This window comes from Sceloporus occidentalis, unplaced genomic scaffold (assembly GCF_023333645.1).
Source record: "Sceloporus occidentalis isolate IW3139 unplaced genomic scaffold, rSceOcc1.0.p SCAF_148, whole genome shotgun sequence".
In the NCBI taxonomy this organism is placed as follows: Eukaryota; Metazoa; Chordata; class Lepidosauria; order Squamata; family Phrynosomatidae; genus Sceloporus; species Sceloporus occidentalis.
This window is the reverse complement of record NW_028317128.1, coordinates 1,744,926-1,764,548: the sequence shown is the minus strand read 5'-3', so window position 1 is coordinate 1,764,548 and position 19,623 is coordinate 1,744,926. Positions and strand designations below refer to the sequence as shown.

At 49.3% G+C, this 19,623-nt stretch overlaps 1 protein-coding gene across 2 annotated transcripts in view; it reads right to left on the bottom strand.

Annotated features, from left to right (window-relative positions):
* Positions 1 to 1,644: 1,644 nt before the first annotated feature.
* Positions 1,645 to 19,623, bottom strand: part of TBX15 (T-box transcription factor 15) — a 37,131-nt gene continuing 19,152 nt past the window's right edge. The window contains exons 2-9 of one of the 2 annotated variants that reach the window (XM_089500114.1): positions 18,105 to 18,129; positions 13,018 to 13,236; positions 11,426 to 11,527; positions 11,014 to 11,185; positions 10,295 to 10,462; positions 9,225 to 9,289; positions 4,876 to 4,973; positions 1,645 to 2,429 (exon numbers count right to left, since the gene is read on the bottom strand). In XM_089500114.1, the coding sequence (XP_089356240.1) occupies positions 1,645 to 2,429; positions 4,876 to 4,973; positions 9,225 to 9,289; positions 10,295 to 10,462; positions 11,014 to 11,185; positions 11,426 to 11,527; positions 13,018 to 13,236; positions 18,105 to 18,129 (1,634 nt within the window). The remainder of the gene's footprint in view (positions 2,430 to 4,875; positions 4,974 to 9,224; positions 9,290 to 10,294; positions 10,463 to 11,013; positions 11,186 to 11,425; positions 11,528 to 13,017; positions 13,237 to 18,104; positions 18,130 to 19,623) is intronic. The other variant, XM_089500115.1, reaches the window with a different exon arrangement.

Below are 19,623 nucleotides of genomic sequence, written 5' to 3'. Positions count from 1 at the left end.
GGTGCTTTCTCCAACTCCTCTTTCTTTTTAAGGTGCTTCTTTTTACATGGTTGTGGATGGAGTCACAAGTAATAGGCATACCTTATTCTTATTCTTATTCCCCCCGCGCTGGGATCATATATAAGACCCCCAGTTGGTTCCAGTTGGTTCTTTTGCCCCGGAAAGTTATGGCTGATATCCCTGCTTGAATGCAGGTGACTCAATGAAGTGAATCTTTAAATAAAGACAAGTCAATGTTTCCATGACGACCGGTATTAAAGTAATTTGGGTAACGCATTTGACGACTCACTACATAGGATCTTCATGGTGGGCTATTAAAGGGTTAATATTTGAGTCTCAGGGGCCGCTTGTTTAGAAAGCTCCCTGGTCTGGTAAGGGGGAAAGAAGATGTTTTTGCCCCACAAATTTTACCCAGCAACCCCCTTCCACTCCACACCGCGGCGGGCGTGAAGCACAGGATCTATAAGGAAATGGATTTAATATTATTTATTATTTAATTTATCCCCCCGACGGTTCTCTACGACTGCATGCTGCCGACGCAGCGCCACTAATTTAGGTGAACGCCGGCGGCAGAATTTGAGACTTTTGAGCGCCAGGAGAGCCGGGACGGTTGACCAATCGTTCGGCACTGACATGGTTAATACAGCCCAGTTATTTTTGGGTATGTTTTTGGCAGCTTTGGCTGTTAAACGAGCCTCCTCTGCATCGGTGAAGGCGGAAATCCCGACGATTCCTCCCCGCTTTCCAGATCAATGCACTCGAGATCTTACTAAATCCGGGCGTTTCACCCCCCCGCCCCTCCCGCCAACTCATTTCACCATCACGCCTAATCTGTCGGCTCGTCTCACAGCAGCCGCTCCTACGCCTCGAGTCACAAGTTCATCGCCATCATCCAGAGCAAAAATGGCCTCCGGAGAGAAGTCGGGAGAGATTCCGTCCGTTCCGTGGGGTTAAAAGCTTAAAGACCTGATAAAGATCATAAAAATAAACGCTTTCCTCCCAAACCACACAAGCTTATTGCAATTACAAGACCCTTCCCCGGGGGCATGATGTCCGTCTCAACGGGGAGTTTATCCAAGTCTCCCAGCTTCTAGATAATGGAAGTTCTGGATAAAGAAAATTCTAGATAAGGGAAATTCTAGCTAGAGAAAATTCTAGGTAAAGGAAATTCTAGATGAAGGGATGTTCTAGATAAAGAAAATTTTAGATAAAGGATATTCTAGATGAAGGGATGTTCTAGATGAAGGGATGTTCTAGATGAAGGGATGTTGTAGATGAAGGGATATTCTAGATAAGGGGTATTCGAGATAAAAGAGATTCTTAGCCTGAGACTTTCCTATCTTGCCCCACTGAGACGGACAGCACACGCGCCATGACGAGGGGTACACGGTCCGTGAAGGTATACGGTTCCTTCCAGATAGTCTTTGGGTGAAATCGTAAAAGTCTAGAAAGCATTAAGGCGAGGATAGACCGCGGTAAGCCGAGTTCAGACGCGGAGTGCTAGTTTCTCATCTCTTTGTAATCCAAGGAGGTAAGAGCTAGTTTGTGCCTCCGGCCCCGGGCGGGGGAGGGGTATCCATGCTGTTAATGTCGTTTTTTTAAGGCACTCTCGGTTGGGTCCGTCCAACGGGGATCTGCTCCCGCTTACACCATGTGCACCGACATCTGTGAAGAAGATCCAGGGACAGATCCATACTGTCTGCTGTCACAGGTGTTTGCTGCCTGTTGATTGGCCGAGGGGTTGCCAATCATGTGCATTGCCTCCATGCCCGTAGAGAGGTACTGCCTCTCGCCAAAAGCGACGTTGGACGGGGAAGAGCAAAGTAAAGTGCCTTGGGACGCAGTCAGTTTCTCGGGGCTCGCTGCCAGGCGCGGGGAGGCCGGGAAGTTGTATCCGTAGAGGTTGTAAGGGTTGTGGATGGAGAACGCGTTGTACGAGCTCTGCTGCATATGGCTGCCGGCCCCGAACATGTGTGACGAAGACGAGCCGGAGGAAGGGTTTCCTGCCTGCATCACATACTGGAACTGAGAGGATGGATATGAACCCAGTTGGCCTCCGTAGGCGTCCATCTTGCTGTTGCTGGGCAGCGAGGATGGGGTGGCCATGCCGGAGATCAAGGATGAAGTCCTCTGGGGCATAAAGGTGTCGGAGGCTTGGGTACCAGAGGAGTTTCCACTCTGCAGCCGGTTATATCCGTTGTCACTCAGGCCCGGGTAGCTCTGGAGGGCGGCCATGTTGCTCCTGGCACAGGCCGGGTACTCGGAAAGATTCAGGTTGCACAGCTGGTTCTCCCGACAGCCGACGTTGAAGGAGTTGGGCGTCAGGTGGAAGGTTGGCGGGGAGCACGATGGGGACAGCAGGTGAGAGGAAGCGGAGGGCGATGGCGTCCCTGTGCTGGACGTGGTGGGAGATGTCCCCGTGCTGCCACCTGGAACACAAGGAAAGACATGATGAGAGACGGGAAACGCCGTCCATGATGGTGCTGCCGCCAAACCTCCGGCAATGGATGCACCGCGAGCCTCTAATAGCCATATTCCTTAACCCCCACCCCAAGTCTATGGCCAGAATCCGGCAATGAAACCGTTAACTGGCTTGTTCTAGGCATGCATGGTATGGGGCATTAGGTTCAGATCTTCGAGGGGCAGGGGCTTTATTTCTAGCGAGGACTGCCTGCTGCGTGTATACGGAATTCTAATCCCACCTTTAATGCATCGTTATAGCTGGCAGTGCATGATGGGAATGGTAGTTACCCTTTGACAGAAATGCTTTATTAACCTTTTAATGCCTACTGGGGTGACCGATGCACGGTAGGGCCTGGCACCCCCGCCTGTCACTCTCTCAGGGTTAATAATCCGTTCACAGCCACTCGCCCAGCATGTGCAACCTGCCCCCTGCCACGACATGGAGGGGAGCCCGGGAGGCAGGTGAGGGGCATGTGATGCTCAGCCGGCTGCTTTCTGGATTTTTACCCTTATTTAACATCCCTTGATCATGAGATTAATGAGTCCTCAGCCAAGAGACCAAAAAGGTCAGCCTCCATCTCACATCTGCGAGGCGGCCCCGAGCCACCCCGACTCCATCATTAACAGACCTAACATCAAAGCATCAGAAAGCACCTGAGACGCGGGTTACGGAGCCGGGCTAATTCACTCGCAGTTACCGTACGTCATCCCTTCTATTGGAAGACTATCTTTTTGTCCCATTTTTCCACTAGACTATACTAGCCCCCACTAGCCTCCTACAGCCATGACTATCCTACACTAGCCTCCTACAGCCATGACTATCCTACACTAGCCTCCTACAGCCATGACTAGCCTCCACAACCCTTTACTAGCCTGCACAAGCCTTCACACACCCCTTCTTGCCATCCCCAGCCATCACTAGCCTCCACGAGCTTTTACTAGCCTCCACTAGCCTCACTAACCTCCATTGTCCTCCCACTAAGAGTCTTGAATGGACCTCGACGTCGCGAGGCGCGGATTGTAGCATTTGATTTATGGGATACTTTGTAACTTTCTTTCATTCACAAAGTATCCTCGCCGCTGGTAGGTATTTCTCACGCATCGCACCACAGCAATTGAGTTACCATATAATCTCTATATATTATTATTATATACAGTATATGAATACCGTATTGGCTCGAATATAAGCCGCACTTTTTCCCCCCACTTTAAGTCTTTAAAGTGGGGGTGCGGCCTATATTCGGGGTCTAGCGCCCGACGCCCGGGACTGCATGTCAGGCAGGCAGCGGGGTTAGGATACAGATCCCCCGCATCCTATTCTCCGATACGCTCAGACAGCCTCCCCTGCCAGCACTTTCCTCGGGGGGGGGGGGGGGGGTGCCGGCACGAGAGGTTGTCTAAGCGCATCTTGCGGACGGTCACCGGCTGCGGAGGTTGTTTACCCGCATCGCCGCAGCCGGTGACCGTCCGCACGATGCGTTTTACCTCTGTCCCGGCACCGGAAGTTGTATACGCGTATTGGGTAGATGTCGGGGGGGGGGGCAGAGTGGCAGCATATCTCGGGGGTGGGGGGGGAGGACAGTGGCAGCATATCTCGGGGGGGGGAGGGGAGTGGCAGCATGTTTTTTTGGTGCTTTTTTAAAGAAAAAAACGTTTTCTTTAAAAAAGCACCAAACTTTTAGGGTGCGGCCTATATACGGGGGCGGCCTATATCCGAGCCAATACGGTATATATTAATCATTTATTAATATTATATATTTATTATCATTATTATATATAATATATTATTATTCATTATTTTATATATTATTATTCAATAATATATATATTATATACTATTAATTATTATTATTATTTATTATATATTATACATTATTATTATATATTATTATTCATTATTATTATATATTACATATTATTATTCATTATTATTATATATCATTCAGTATTATTATATATTATATATAATTCATTATTATTATATATTATTCGTTATTATTATATATTATATATTATTCATTATTATATACTATAATTTATTATTATCTGTTATATATTATTATTATTTATTTATTATTTCTCACTCCCGCGGTGTGTTTCGGGTCTGTTGTCCTCTTTTTTTCCCTGTAAACCTCCGACAACCAACTGCTTCTGATTTATCAGATGTTTAAGGTGCAACATCCCAGCGATCAAGAACCGGGAATTGGCCCGATATGTAGAGCCTCACCCTCGCCAAAAACACACATAAATCCACTTTTCAGCGCCTGTTTTTTCACCCCGTGTGTATGTTTCTCATCTTGTCGGCCTCACCTGGCCGACACATGGAAAGCAAACCCCCCCCCCAACGTCCCACCGTGAACAGCTAACTGCCTCCCGGGGGGGGGGGGGCGGCACCGCTCGGCTCAGACTCACCTTGCTGTTTCTGCATAGTCGTAAAATCTTCAAAGGTGAGAGTGCGGACCGGTGGCCTCCAGAAGGCGTACGTCTCCATGATGGCTTCCAGGCCGGTCCTGGAAAAGAGACGGACAATGAGACAAACGAGACAGATAAGAGACAAATTACAGACAGATAGGAGACAGGCAGCACTCAACGAGAGCTATCTCTCTGACGGGCTGACAGCGAGGTCTCGCGGCGTGGAGATCTCTCGTGCCAGGTTCATAGACTGTCTCACCCTTTAACCCTTTGAGTAAGGAAAGACCGCATTGCTCATTTCTTTAACCCTTAGCGTTATGCCGGCAAATTATTTTCATTGGCAGAATAAAAAGCTAAATTTAAAAAAATACTCAAATGGGAAAAGAACCGTTATATTTAAACAGAACCCGCTGGCCGATCGGCCCCATCCGGCCCCCGTCTAGTCGCCCGTTTTGTCCTGCTGTAAAGAGCTCTGGGGGGGGCGCTAGGTATTGCCCTATTTATACAAGCAAAACAGGGGCAATTCTGGGGCTGAGTGATGAATGTGGAGCAGTCGCCATGGAAACCAATGGAATGTTTCTGTTGATCGCACCACAAGACCCATTAACGCGCACCGAGTCGCCCTCATCCCACATCCTTAATATCCTCCGACCCCCGCTGGAGAGGGCGAGATAATCACAGAGATAGCGAGCCGCGGTATTTTGGAGGGAGCTCATTTGGGTTTCCGGGGCGGAACGTCCTCCGGCCTGAAGATAAATCGGGACGAATCGCGTTTCATGGCGGAATAATAGTTAGGATCAAGAGGCCGGGCGGGTGGAATTTCTGCGCTTTTTCCGTCTCTCTCGGATGTCTGATGTAGACGCGGTTAAGCCGCTGCCGCCAGAGCCAAGGACACTCGATGCCGCCATATATCCCAGGGGTAATTATGGTTTGCCCGGGCCGTGGGGGCCGGACTCACCCAATTGTGCTTGCTCAGGGTGACCTTGCTGCTGAGAAAAATATACGTCACATGACCCCCCGACTATGAAGGGGTTTAAGGGGCATCCGCCGCAGGGCCCCTGTCAGCGAGGGATCCCCATATGCTGCTGCGCCATTTATATATTGGCTTGCACGGCAGGGACACGGTGCTGGGCAATGCGGGGGCCACTTAGCGCATGGGGTCCCGCAGCAGAGACACAGACTCCGTTTGGAGAGCGTGATCAGTGATGGCCGAGTGAGCTTCCTTCCTCTGGTCGCGGGACGGGATCAGTGGAGTGGAGGCTGAGTGCCTCTCTGTAAGGATCAGAGTTACTGCGTCAGGGTCCGGCAGCAGGCAGTCGCAGGAGCAGAGATACTCTGCAGGCCGGAGCGGGGGGGCAGTCGGTGTCTGTGTGTCCGGAGCGGGGGGGGCAGCCGGCAGTCGCAGGCCGGAGCGCGGGGGTCCGTGCTGTATTTTCTGTAGCCGTGACTTTCCCGGCTCAAACACCACACTAAGCTGATGCTTTATGGCAATGCTAATGAAGTCCCTTCCTCCATAGACTTTCATCAGTCAGAGAGTCCAGGTGAGCAATTAAGACTGAGGCATTCTATTGCTCCCCACAGGCAGTATGATAAGGAATCGGGGTGTTTAGTAGATCGGGGATCAGATAACAGAGCGAGAATCATACAAATGGCTGAAAACATTATATTATGGGGCAAAAATTATAACTGGGGTAAAAAAGAAATAGAGCGATATTTTGGGAAAAGTATTTTTAATCGGATCTCCTCCGTGGTTTATTTGCCGAAAGATGTGAGGAGCGGAGCTGGTCCAGCACCCAAAGCCGGCGCCGAGGGCTGCACACGTGGATCTGGGTGAAATAAAAGCACATTTGGATCGTTTTAAAGACAGTTTTGTCCTTTTTATGGGAACGCGACGTTCGAATCGTTTCATGTTCCCTCTCCTCGTTCTCCACGTTTTTAATATCAGTCAGTAAATCAAAAAGTTCTACTGCGCGGAAAATAGAACAAGATGTTGGTCGTTTAACGATAACGGGAAGCACGTGTCTGCATGCGCTACGACAGCAGCCTACAGCAACGCGCCGAGCCGCGGGAACCGAGCATGCGCAGCGCCATCCTGCTGCGGGGTCAGTTCTTTGAGTGGGGGCCCTCCTTACCATTTGCTTCTGTCCAAAAGCACTACTTGTCCTGTTAACTTATTGTACAGCGCTGCGGAGTATGACGGCGATATATAAATAATAATAACACACATTGTACAGCGCTGCGGAGTATGATGGCGATATATAAATAATAATAACACACATTGTACAGCGCTGCGGAGTATGACGGCGATATATAAATAATAATAATAACACACACTGTACAGCGCTGCGGAGTATGACGGCGATATATAAATAATAACACACATTGTACAGCGCTGCGGAGTATGGCGGCGATATATAAATAATAATAACACACATTGTACAGCGCTGAGGAGTATGACGGCGATATATAAATAATAATAACACACATTGTACAGCACTGCGGAGTATGACGGTGATATATAAATAATAATAACACACATTGTACAGCGCTGCGGAGTATGGCGGCGATATATAAATAATAATAACACACATTGTACAGCGCTGAGGAGTATGACGGCGATATATAAATAATAATAACACACATTGTACAGCGCTGCGGAGTATGACGGCGATATATAAATAATAATAACACACATTGTACAGCGCTGCAGAGTATGACGGCGATATATAAATAATAACACACATTGTGCAGCGCTGCAGAGTATGACGGCGATATATAAATAATAACACACATTGTGCAGCGCTGCAGAGTATGACGGCGATATATAAATAATAATGACACATTGTGCAGCGCTGCGGAGTATGACGGCGATATATAATGCTAACGAAGTCCCTTCCTCCATACACTTTCATTAGTCAGAGAGTCCTACTGGGTGATTAAGACCAAGCCGTTCTTTTTAGTTCCCACAGGCAGTATGATAAGGATATTTCTCGTGACACCGTTAAGGTTTAAAGTTTCCAATTTTGAGTTTATCCAAGTATTTTAAAAAGATACATTTTACAGAATCGCAGGCGCTCGCTTCTCGGGAGTTTTTGGCGGAATCCTGGGAAGGAGTCGCCGGTTCTCTGCCGGAATCCGCTATGTCGGGCGGTTTGGGAGTCTGAAGGATGAGACCCCAATTACCAGAATAATGACTTAACCCTCTGGGCGCCGAGCGCTGAGTACAGCCCTGCTAATGTTATTGGTCCAAGCGTTTTGGTGGCAGCCGTCTGGCATTGAAAGGGTCATTCGAATGGCTTGGCCCGGATTGGCCGTGGAATAATCCCGCGCCGGATCCGCCTGCTCTGCTTCAACTGATTGGAGCCGACAAGGAAAACATTTCAGGGCAATTTGTCTCAATTTCAAAGATTCCTTCAATTTTTCTGTTTTGAGAACGTGGCATTTTCTACACGAAGACGATTCAGATGCCACCGCAGGGCATCTTCTCGCCCGCGTTTATTCAGAACAGACAGACCGCGGCTCTTTCAAAGACAATCGGGGCGAAAGAACACGTTGTAGAACCAAAGAATATTTGTCGTTTCCGTTACAAAGCGCTGATCCGCTCGACGGCGCTCACGGAAAGGCAGAGTCCTGCTTATTAAATAAACCGAACAGGGTCTTACTGCACTGCAGCCCCTAATAGAACGACGGCTCTTAGCGGCTAATGCCGGTCCTGCGCTGTACCTCGTGGGTTAAACTTTTCACAGAAACTCAGAACCCGCCGGCAAATCTTAGATTCAGGAGCCGTATGTCTGTCCCATGCATGTTTAATATCCTCACTGTATTAAACTCTACCACCTCTGCTGGGAGGCTGTTCCACTTATCTACCACCCTCTCGATAAAGTAAAACTTCCTTCCATTCCATCTCAGCCTCTGGCCCTCTAGTGTTAGATTCCGGTCTCTCGTTGTCACATTTCTCCTCCTAAGCGATAAGCAATAAAGGGATGTATTTGCTTCCTGGCCTTCGAAGCCGTAATGTGCAGCAAAAATATTAAAATGAGAGGGTAGCTGATAAATTGAACAGTGTCCCGGCAGATGTGGTAGAGGCTAATCTATTGAGGGGATGTAAACATGCATGGGAAGCACACGACTTGCTTTAGAGGGGTATTTGTACGGATGATGATTTGGACGGGGGGGGGGGGGTCTGCGAGTGGATTTACGATGAGCCAATTTCTTCTCCTGTTTGCCAAATGAATCAATCAAAAGGCAGAGAATCTATCATTTATCCGACAGCCAATTAGGGGCTCGCTTTTCATGTTTGTTGCCAGAATGAGAAAGGCTGGGAGTGAGAGACGGGATTTCGATCTTACCGGTTCCTTCCAGAGTCCCGAAATCCTTTGGCAAACGGGTTCCTGTCAATCTTCAGCCTCGTAATCTGGAAACAATATCCAAAATTATTCTTCGCGCACAAATCCCTGACAGAGCGAAGTAGTGATTTATGGACGGGGGCCGCGGACAACGGCGCATTTGGAAACGATAACGGAGCGGAGGTTCTGCCGGCGCCGAGTTCGGCGGGGCTCACCTGCTGGTTCTGATAGGCTGTCATGGGTGTGGGGCTCACCTGCTGGTTCTGATAGGCTGTCATGTGTTCGGGGCTCACCTGCTGGTTCTGATAGGCTGTCATGGGTTCGGGGCTCACCGGCTGGTTCTGATAGGCTGTCATGGGTTTGGGGCTCACCTGCTGGTTCTGATAGGCTGTCATGTGTTCGGGGCTCACCTGCTGGTTCTGATAGGCTGTCATGGGTTCGGGGCTCACCAGCTGGTTCTGATAGGCTGTCATGGGTTCGGGGCTCACCAGCTGGTTCTGATAGGCTGTCATGGGTTCGGGGCTCACCAGCTGGTTCTGATAGGCTGTCATGGGTTCGGGGCTCACCTGCTGGTTCTGATAGGCTGTCATGGGTTTGGGGCTCACCTGCTGGTTCTGATAGGCTGTCATGTGTTCGGGGCTCACCTGCTGGTTCTGATAGGCTGTCATGGGTTCGGGGCTCACCAGCTGGTTCTGATAGGCTGTCATGGGTTCGGGGCTCACCAGCTGGTTCTGATAGGCTGTCATGGGTTCGGGGCTCACCAGCTGGTTCTGATAGGCTGTCATGGGTTCGGGGCTCACCTGCTGGTTCTGATAGGCTGTCATGGGTTTGGGGCTCACCTGCTGGTTCTGATAGGCTGTCATGTGTTCGGGGCTCACCTGCTGGTTCTGATAGGCTGTCATGGGTTCGGGGCTCACCAGCTGGTTCTGATAGGCTGTCATGGGTTTGGGGCTCACCGGCTGGTTCTGATAGGCTGTCATGGGTTTGGGGCTCACCGGCTGGTTCTGATAGGCTGTCATGGGTTTGGGGCTCACCGGCTGGTTCTGATAGGCTGTCATGGGTTCTGGGCTCACCTGCTGGTTCTGATAGGCTGTCACGGTGGTGAAGACGGTCTCGGGGAAGCTGAAGGTTTTCACTCCGTCTCCTGCCGGGACGGGCTTGGTGGGGGAGAGGTCGCTGCTGAAATCCTTGCGTATGACATGAACCCGCGGCTGGTACTTGTGCATGGAGTGCAGGATTATCTGTAACAAGGTATTCATTTAATTACCCCCCGGAACATTCTGTGCCCCCAACATGAAAAGCCGTTATTAACCTGCACAATAAAGTTTCTACAGTTTATGTGAAGTCCTGCCCGGCGCCGGATACCGGAAACATACGGCAGGAGCCTCCTGGGCTCTTTTCCCAGTAGATGTGGGGCAGATGGGGCAAATGTACAGCAAGAGGCTCGCTCTGTTATCTGAGCCCCAATCTACTAAAACCCCCGGCTCCTTATCATACGGCCTGTAGGAAACAATAGACTGGCTCAGTCTTAATCACCCACCCGGACACTCTGACTAATGAAAGTCTATAGAGGAACGGACTTCATTATCAATGCCATAAAGCATCAGCTCAGTGTGGTGTTTGAGCCGGGAAAGTCACCCAAAATATTACATGACTGACAGCAATGGGGTATATTACTGTATACAGCGCTGGGGGGAGGGGCAGCTCCCAGTGCAAACTGGTGCAAATCAAGACTATCCACCCAATGTTCCGCAGCCTATGGTGATGTTGAGCTCCCGCGGAACCCACTTACATGGCCCTGATCATCCAGTTCATTGTTGGTGAGCTTGAGTTTGTCGAAACTGACCACCTGCCTCATCCACGTGTCACCTGAGGCCAGAGAGTCGGGGTGGATGTATGCCCGCGGGGGCACCGGGGAGTCGGCGTTCCCGGCTACCATCCACTTGGAGCTGTGATACACGTACCTAGAAGAGAAAAGAGTCTTTTTAGATGTATATTTTTCATTTGGCCCTTGAGCATCGGTGCCAAATGGTAAAAGTGGAACAGTCAGCAGAACCATTTCTCTGGTTCCCATGGTGATTGCACAATTTCTACCGCTTTACGCCCAAGTACACTCGAGGCTTTTTTATATTTGTAAGTAACCGGGCCGAATCGCCAGGGCAGTGGAAGGGTTAATGTGTTATACATGGTGTTATCCGTGTTACCTGTAACGCTTGTTGTCAACGGGCACGATATCCATAGCGATGTAATATTGCTGGTGAGGGTCCAGGCCAGAGATTTTCACCCTCATGGCGGGGAACATCCTCCTGGGAAGAGGAAAGCGAAGTAGATAAAGTAGTATAATCATAACGATAATTATATAAAACAGGATTCAGTGCTTCCCAGAAACACGTGTCCACGGAAATAGAGACACGCGTAATGGACCAGGGGCAGCTCTGCATTTACACATACATATGAACACACACATGTACCTACTCTAACACCTTGTGCATACATCCACACATGTACCTACTTTAACACCTTGTGCATACATCCACACACATGTACCTACTCTAACACCTTGTGCATACATCCACACATGTACCTACTCTAACACCTTGTGCATACATCCACACATGTACCTACTCTAATACCTTGTGCATACATCCACACACACATGTACCTACTCTAACACCTTGTGTATACATCCACACACACATGTACCTACTCTAACACCTTGTGTATACATCCACACACATGTACCTACTCTAACACCTTGTGCATACATCCACACATGTACCTACTCTAACACCTTGCGCATAATACACACACAGCCACTCTAGCATCTTACACATACATAAACAGCACCGACTATAACACTTTACACATATCTACACACACAGCTACTCTAACATCACGGAAATGGTTAATTTCATACTTCAAATATTATTTAGCATTATTTGGACTTATACCAGTGCTCTCCCAGTTGGCCCCAACATAATGTCAGGGGCCACAGTGTTATCAGGAACTATGCGTTTTCATATGTCTCTAAGTTATGGCTGATTTGTTCTTCAAATATACTTCATAAATCCAGGGTCTGTCCCTATTCTGTACAGAAACACACGAGGTCCGGGGCCCGACACGCGTGCCGCGGGGGTGGCATTCAGTCGTCTGGTTATAGAGTTAATGGAAGGAGGATTATTAAGGATCGAGGTTAACGGGTTTAACTTCCGCGGCCATAGTTTTGTCTTCTGCTTCCCGACCTTTGACCTCCTGGATCCTCCAGACCCATTCCCAAAGCTCTAAATAATTAGCGCAGCCGCCCAGGCACAGAGATTAGCGATTCTCTAACCCTCTTCCAAAACCTTTTAGGGGGATCTACCACAGAAGGCTTTTGAGAATAGATTGTAAGCTCTTTGAGCCATCTGCTTGAATGTATTGCTTATGGGCTGATTATCAGATATCAGGAAGGGGTTTTTATTTAAAATCAGATTTTAGTTATTCAGATTTATATTTTCTGGGCCTGACTTCCACCAGTGGGGGGGTGGCATGCTAATTTTTCCACCATTTCCCATGATCCACCAGTGCCGAGTGCAGGTTAGCGGGGATCGGACATGTTTTCTGCTGATTGGCTCATGAGCGGCCCCGTTACCCCACAGGACATTATTCTCCATACTTGTTTTTTGGTGATCAGGGACTTAATTTGTGCCGGGAACAGTTAATTGTCATGTGACACAGGAACACGCACTGATAGGCTGTTGCCACAGAAACTGTTTTATGTCACACAATTAACCAGTGAACGTCGTTAGCTACGGACCTGCCTGCCTTGGTGATGATCATCTCCGTGCCGATGTCGTGGAACCTCTTCCATAGGTCTGCGCACTGGAGCTCCACCTGGATCTCCTCCATCGAGGACGCGGACAGCGACGGGGCGTCTGGGACTCGGGAAGAGGCCAGGTCTGCGCATGACTCGTAGGAGCAGGACGTCCGCTCGGCCAAGACCTCCGTGTCGGAGCCGGTGCTGTGCTCGGAATCTACACGGGGGCCACAAACACAGGTCAGCGGGGAACCGGGAAACAACAAGTCATTCGCCTTCTGGAACCGAACAATTGAAAAACCTGGAACCGGCCGGCAGATCGACCCCATCCGGCCCCCGTCTAGTCGCCCGTCTCTCCTGCTGTAAAGACTCAAACCTTAATCGGTCGTTGGTCTCGTCTTAGATTCAGGAGCCGTATGTCTACCCCATGCATGTTTAATACCCTCACTGTATTACCCTCTACCACCTCTGCTGGGAAGCTGTTGCCACCCACTCAGTCACACTTTTCACCTCCCTCCTGTCCTCTATCCCTTTATGTAAATCAGTAGGTCCCACGGCTCGACCTCGGAACCACATCATCTAGAAGGGCTGAGGATCAATGAGACACACGGTACAGAGAGGGTTAATATGATATAATGTAATATATATATAATATATACACATTAGCCCCTCTATAATACCCATAACCCAATATCTGCCCCTGCAGGACCATCTAATACCCCATCCCCAACATCAGCGCCTGCCCATTGCTTCACCCAAGGAGGGCCAGAGAGCGGCTCCCTGTAACCACAACTCATTTTAGAGAATCCTTGCCACTGGGAATTAGAGCAGAAGAATACCTCCCAAGTGCCCCGGTTTAGTTTGGCCAGTCCCTCTTTGTTCCCCAAACCCCTGTATTCCTCAAGTCGATCCCCCTCTTTCCTCCCATGATGCCCCTCTCCCCTCTCCTGATACTCTGCTACTGTTATGATTCCTTTAATCCATGCCATCAGCACCATGGACAGGGTGCCACGGATACAGTAACTAACGGAAACGATGCCCATTGTACCCGTCACCCTGAAATACTGCCGTTTTTTCGGCACTTTTACTGCATTTGTACTTCAATGTACCGCAGCTTTATTGCATTTGTTCCTCCGTACAAAAATAACTGCCGTACAGTGAAGTACAAATGCAGTAAAAGTGCAGTCATTTTTAGTAAGGGCTCCCCATCCATCTTAATGTAAATTGTGTGGTGACTGCGCTACGGAATCTGCTGGCGCTATAGAGAAACAAATGGCATGTTACAGAAACGCCGCCGCGCATGAAGCGCGTCAATGTCTGCGCGGACGGAGATGCGCATGCGTAGCGAGCATCTGGACGCGGTTAGCGCCTGGTCGGGAGCCTCCTGACTGCAGACTGGCATCTCCCTCCCCACCGCATCTTCCCCGCGACTCTGCAAACAATGAAACCTCCGACATCCGATAAACATCCAGCCATTAATCCCCCGAGTCCTGCGGCCGACTCTCGCACGACCCGACCGCCTTTCATTCCTTTCGGGTTAGGACACAAAAGCCAGTTATTGTTCTTCCCTTTCAGCCCCCGCGGGAGGACATGCAAGGGTTAATTTATTTATAATAATTTATTTACCTATTGTTTTACCTTAATAAAAGCGTGATAGAAGTTAAACAGCCTCCCAGCAGAGGTGGTAGAGGGTAATACAGTGAGGGTATTAAACATGCATGGGATAGACATCCGGCTCCTGAATCTAAGATGAGACCGACTACTGATTAAGGTTTGAGTCGTTACAGCAGGAGAAACGGGCGACTAGACGGGGGCCGGATGGGGGCTGATATTTAAGGCAGTGCAGGGAGGGGACCCCTGTATGAGCTCCTCGGGGCCCCTGTGTACATTACGGGGTCAGTACTTTGTTAGGGTAGTAAAGAGATGAAGGCGCGCCCCTGGGCTGGTAGTTAAGCCTGGTCAGCTCCAGCAGTTTGGGGTCTATTGAGACCCCCATCAGCACTGGTGAGAACTTTTGCCATTGATTTCCAGGTAGTAATTTCTTGACACTGATTGGCTGATTCCAGGGGCCAATCAGTAGCAAGAAATGTCTGACCAGGGCTGCAGCTTCTCCCCCAGTTAATGTATCTGTTTAGTTTGGAGAGTGGGTAGTAACGTCGTCACACTCTGGGGGTCTCAGGGCCCGGAATCTGCCCCCTTACGCTGAGCGCCCCCCCCTGTGCATTTGCTGTTTAACGTCTGTATCACTTCACTTTTCTGCTACTGGCGCATCAGCTGCTGCGGACTACAACTCCCATCATGCACAGACAAAGTCTGCCAACTCCCAGCAGCCCCGGGAGCGGCCCCTGAGACTCCTGAAGTATTAACCCTTTCATAACCCATCGCAAAGATTCTATGTTGCGAGTCGCCAAACGTGTTACCCAAATGGCTCTAATACGGTTGTCGTGGAAACCTTGACTTGTCATTATTTAAACATACACCCAATAGAGTCACCTGCATTCAAGCAGGGATACCAACCATAACATACTGGGAGCAAAAGCACCAACTGGGAAAGAGGGATGGGGGGATTCATCATAGGGGGAAAAGGGGACTGGCCACGCTAAAAAGAGACAGAAAATATCAGAAGTTCTAAAAACTCAAACCCGACATAATGAGATTTTAAAGCTTTTTAGTGGCTTTTAAAACATTTCCAAACAATTTAAGATATCTGCGCGGAGTAAACGTCTTCTACAAAATCCCAAAAAGTGGAAATCGTTTTAAATCCCCGATCAGGACCCGGCGGGAAAAAATCTGGAACGCAGAAATCCGAGGCGCCCCTCGATCAAAGCGACCCCCAGCCGCGCATGGATCGCTCGCACATTTCCCAACGCGGTTTCCTGCGCCGTCTCTTGGGTCGGCAGGACGTCTTCGTGCGGTTTCTCCTCGGGGGAGGGGTCACGACCCTGGTGGGACGTCCGTTTCGAGCCACGCTCGCTCCTCCCCGTCCCCTGGGTTTCTCCTGGCATCAGAAGAAGTAAAAATATCCCCAAAAGTAAAATAGATCCACGTTCCGTATTGGCCATAGAGGGGACCCTCCACCCAAATCCACGCCTCCGAGGAGCAGATTGGTCCCGGCCGTCTCTAATAGTCCTAAAAGAGTAGTCTAGAAAGTGTCTATCCCCTGACACTGGGATGAACATCCAACACATTTAACCCCGCGGTCAGATTCGATATGACGTGTGAAGCCTGTATAGAGTTCCCTCTGCTCCCTGCTAGTATTCAGACAATGCAGGAGTCTACGGTATATGTTGGTGCCATTTTTACAAGTGCATTCGGATGTGAATAATTTTAATGTTTGTTTCCAAAAGATGACTGACATACATTGTGTACAGATATATATATATAATCACATAGAAACCCAGAGCCCACCGGCAGATCGGCCCCATCCGGCCCCTGTCTAGTCAATAACGACGCAAACCTTAATCAGTCGTTGGTCTCGTCTTAGATTCAGGAGCCGTATGTCTATCCCATGCATGTTTAATACCCTCACTGTATTACCCTCTACCACCTGTGCTGGGAGGCTGTTCCATTTATCTACCACCCTCTCATTAAAGTAAAATAAATTCTCAGCCTCTGCCCCTCTACTCTTACACTGTATATAAACTGTTTATATGTAAATCCGTGTTTACTGGGTGTATTCGGGGGCCTCTGACCCCTCTCAAGTAACTACATAAATGGGTCAATGTCTTATTAAAACAGTTTCTAGGTGCCCTAGGGGTTAATAGCAGCGGCTGTCTATTTCACGCCATTAGTTGTTTGGTGCCTTATACAGGCAGGTGATTTCCCTGGGAGGGAAGGGGTTAACCTGATGTGCCCCCCCCCCACAGACATGCGCGTCCCCTGCTGAGCTTCCATGTGAGGGTCTCACCCTCTGCTGGACAGTTTTGGCAACTGCGTCCCTATTCTCAGCCTCTCTGCCCCTGGATCTCCCTGGGGTTCGTGTCACTGGATCTCCCCGGGGTAAGTATCACTGGATCTCCCCGGGGTAAGTGTCACTGGATCTCCCCGGGGTATGTGTCACTGGATCTCCCTGGGGTTCGTGTCACTGGATCTCCCCGGGGTAAGTATCACTGGATCTCCCCGGGGTAAGTGTCACTGGATCTCCCCGGGGTATGTGTCACTGGGTCTTCCCGGGGTAAGTGTCACTGGATCTCCCCGGGGTATGTGTCACTGGATCTCCCTGGGGTTCGTGTCACTGGATCTCCCCGGGGTAAGTGTCACTGGATCTCCCCGGGGTTAGTGTAACTGGATCTCTCTGGGGTAAGTGTCACTGGATCTCCCCGGGGTAAGTGTCACTGGATCTCTCTGGGGTAAGTGTCACTGGATCTCTCTGGGGTAAGTGTCACTGGATCTGCCCGGGGTAAGTGTCACTGGATCTCCCCGGGGTAAGTGTCACTGGATCTCTCTGGGGTAAGTGTCACTGGATCTCTCTGGGGTAAGTGTCACTGGATCTCCCCGGGGTAAGTGTCACTGGATCTCTCTGGGGTAAGTGTCACTGAATCTCCCCAGGGTAAGTGTCACTGGATCTCCCCGGGGTATGTGTCACTGGATCTGCCTGGGGTATAAGTTACCCCATTTACAGTACCAGCCCAGGGGCCAGACAGATTCTACGTGAAGTGGGGTAACTGTGCAGACATTAGAGGGGCAATATGGGGCATTAACTGTGTTGCAGAGATCTGCCTGGGGTATTTAATACCGTTCTACCCTGACAAAGTGCAATACATTATGTGCCATTACAGGTATCCATGGTAACAGTGTGTGTCACGTGATGCACTTATTAGCATCCCTGGGAACTTTCTAAATGAGTGACCCCTGAGGTGCTTTCTATTAACCCTTAAATACCCCATCATGCAGATTTTATGTAGCAACTCGTCAAGGTGTTACTGAAATCGGTCTAATAAGGGTTGTCATGGAAACCTGACTTATTATTTAACGATACACTTAATTGAGTCACCTGCATTCAAGCAGCGATATCACCCGTAATATACTATGGGCGATATGCTACTTAATGAGCTGATTAGGAGTCTTCAATATTATCAGATCATAGAGTATGCGGCTCCAGACTGTGTGACCCTGACAATCTGCCCCTTTACCCTGAGATTGGGGAAGGGTCCCTGAGACTCCCCAGGTGTGCTTCTTAAGCTGAGTAAAGTGGCTTAAGCCGCCATGCTTGGTTTGACCCGGAGTCTCCGAGTGAAGTGCGGCTCCTCCGGGTCTCCGTCCTCGTTCTCCAGGGAAGTGCTTCGCTATTCCCGCTCCCCACACGACTCTCCTTCCAACCCCTTTAATGGTATGTCCCATCACACCTACCACACAAAACACACACCACCATCACACCTATCACACAAAACACACACACCGCTCCCATCACACCTACCACACAAAACACACACACCACCATCACACCTACCACACAAAACACACACACCGCTCCCATCACACCTACCACACAAAACACACACACCACCATCACACCTACCACACAAAACACACACACCACCATCACACCTACCACACAAAACACACACACAGCTCCCATCACACCTACCACACAAAACACACACACCACCATCACACCTACCACACAAAACACACACACCACCATCACACCTACCACACCTACCACACACACAGCTCCCATCACACCTACCACACAAAACACACACACAGCTCCCATCACACCTACCACACAAAACACACACACCAATCAGCGAGCAACATTTTTTACATGAGATGTCCTCTTTGGTGTCTGGAAGTAAATGCTCTGCTGGATCTGGCCTCGTCCTTCACTCAGTTATTTTATTGACTCAGTTTGTGCTAAGAAACTCAGGCCGGTAAAAAGAAACTATGTAGGTTTTTATTCAGTAGGGAACCTATAAAATCAACCATGCGTGTACCGACCAATGACAGGGCTCCTTATAATGTATAGAGCAATATTACCCTCTAAATAACAAGAGAGCTCCCTCTAGTGTATGGAGCTGCGTTACGCTCTCATGCAGTCTTGGAGCCGCACAGCATTCCCTTCATCGAAAGATACGTTTAGAGCCCTTTATGGATGACGTTTTGATCTATACATCCAGTAATATAACCCCCAGCGCTGTATACAGTAATATAACCCCCCAGCGCTGTATACAGTAATATAACCCCCCAGCGCTGTATACAGTAATATAACCCCCAGCGCTGTATACAGTAATATAACGCCCAGCGCTGTATACAGTAATATAACCCCCGGTGCTGTATACAGTAATATACCCCCCAGCGCTGTATACAGTAATATAATCCCCAGCGCTGTATACAGTAATATAACCCCCCAGCACTGTATACAGTAATATAACCCCAGCGCTGTATACAGTAATATATCCCCCAGCGCTGTATACAGTAATATATCCCCCAGCACTGTATACAGTAATATAACCCCCAGCGCTGTATACAGTAATATAACCCCCAGCGCTGTATACAGTAATATAACCCCCAGCGCTGTATACAGTAATATAACCCCCCCAGCGCTGTATACAGTAATATAATCCCCAGCGCTGTATACAGTAATATAACCCCCCCAGCGCTGTA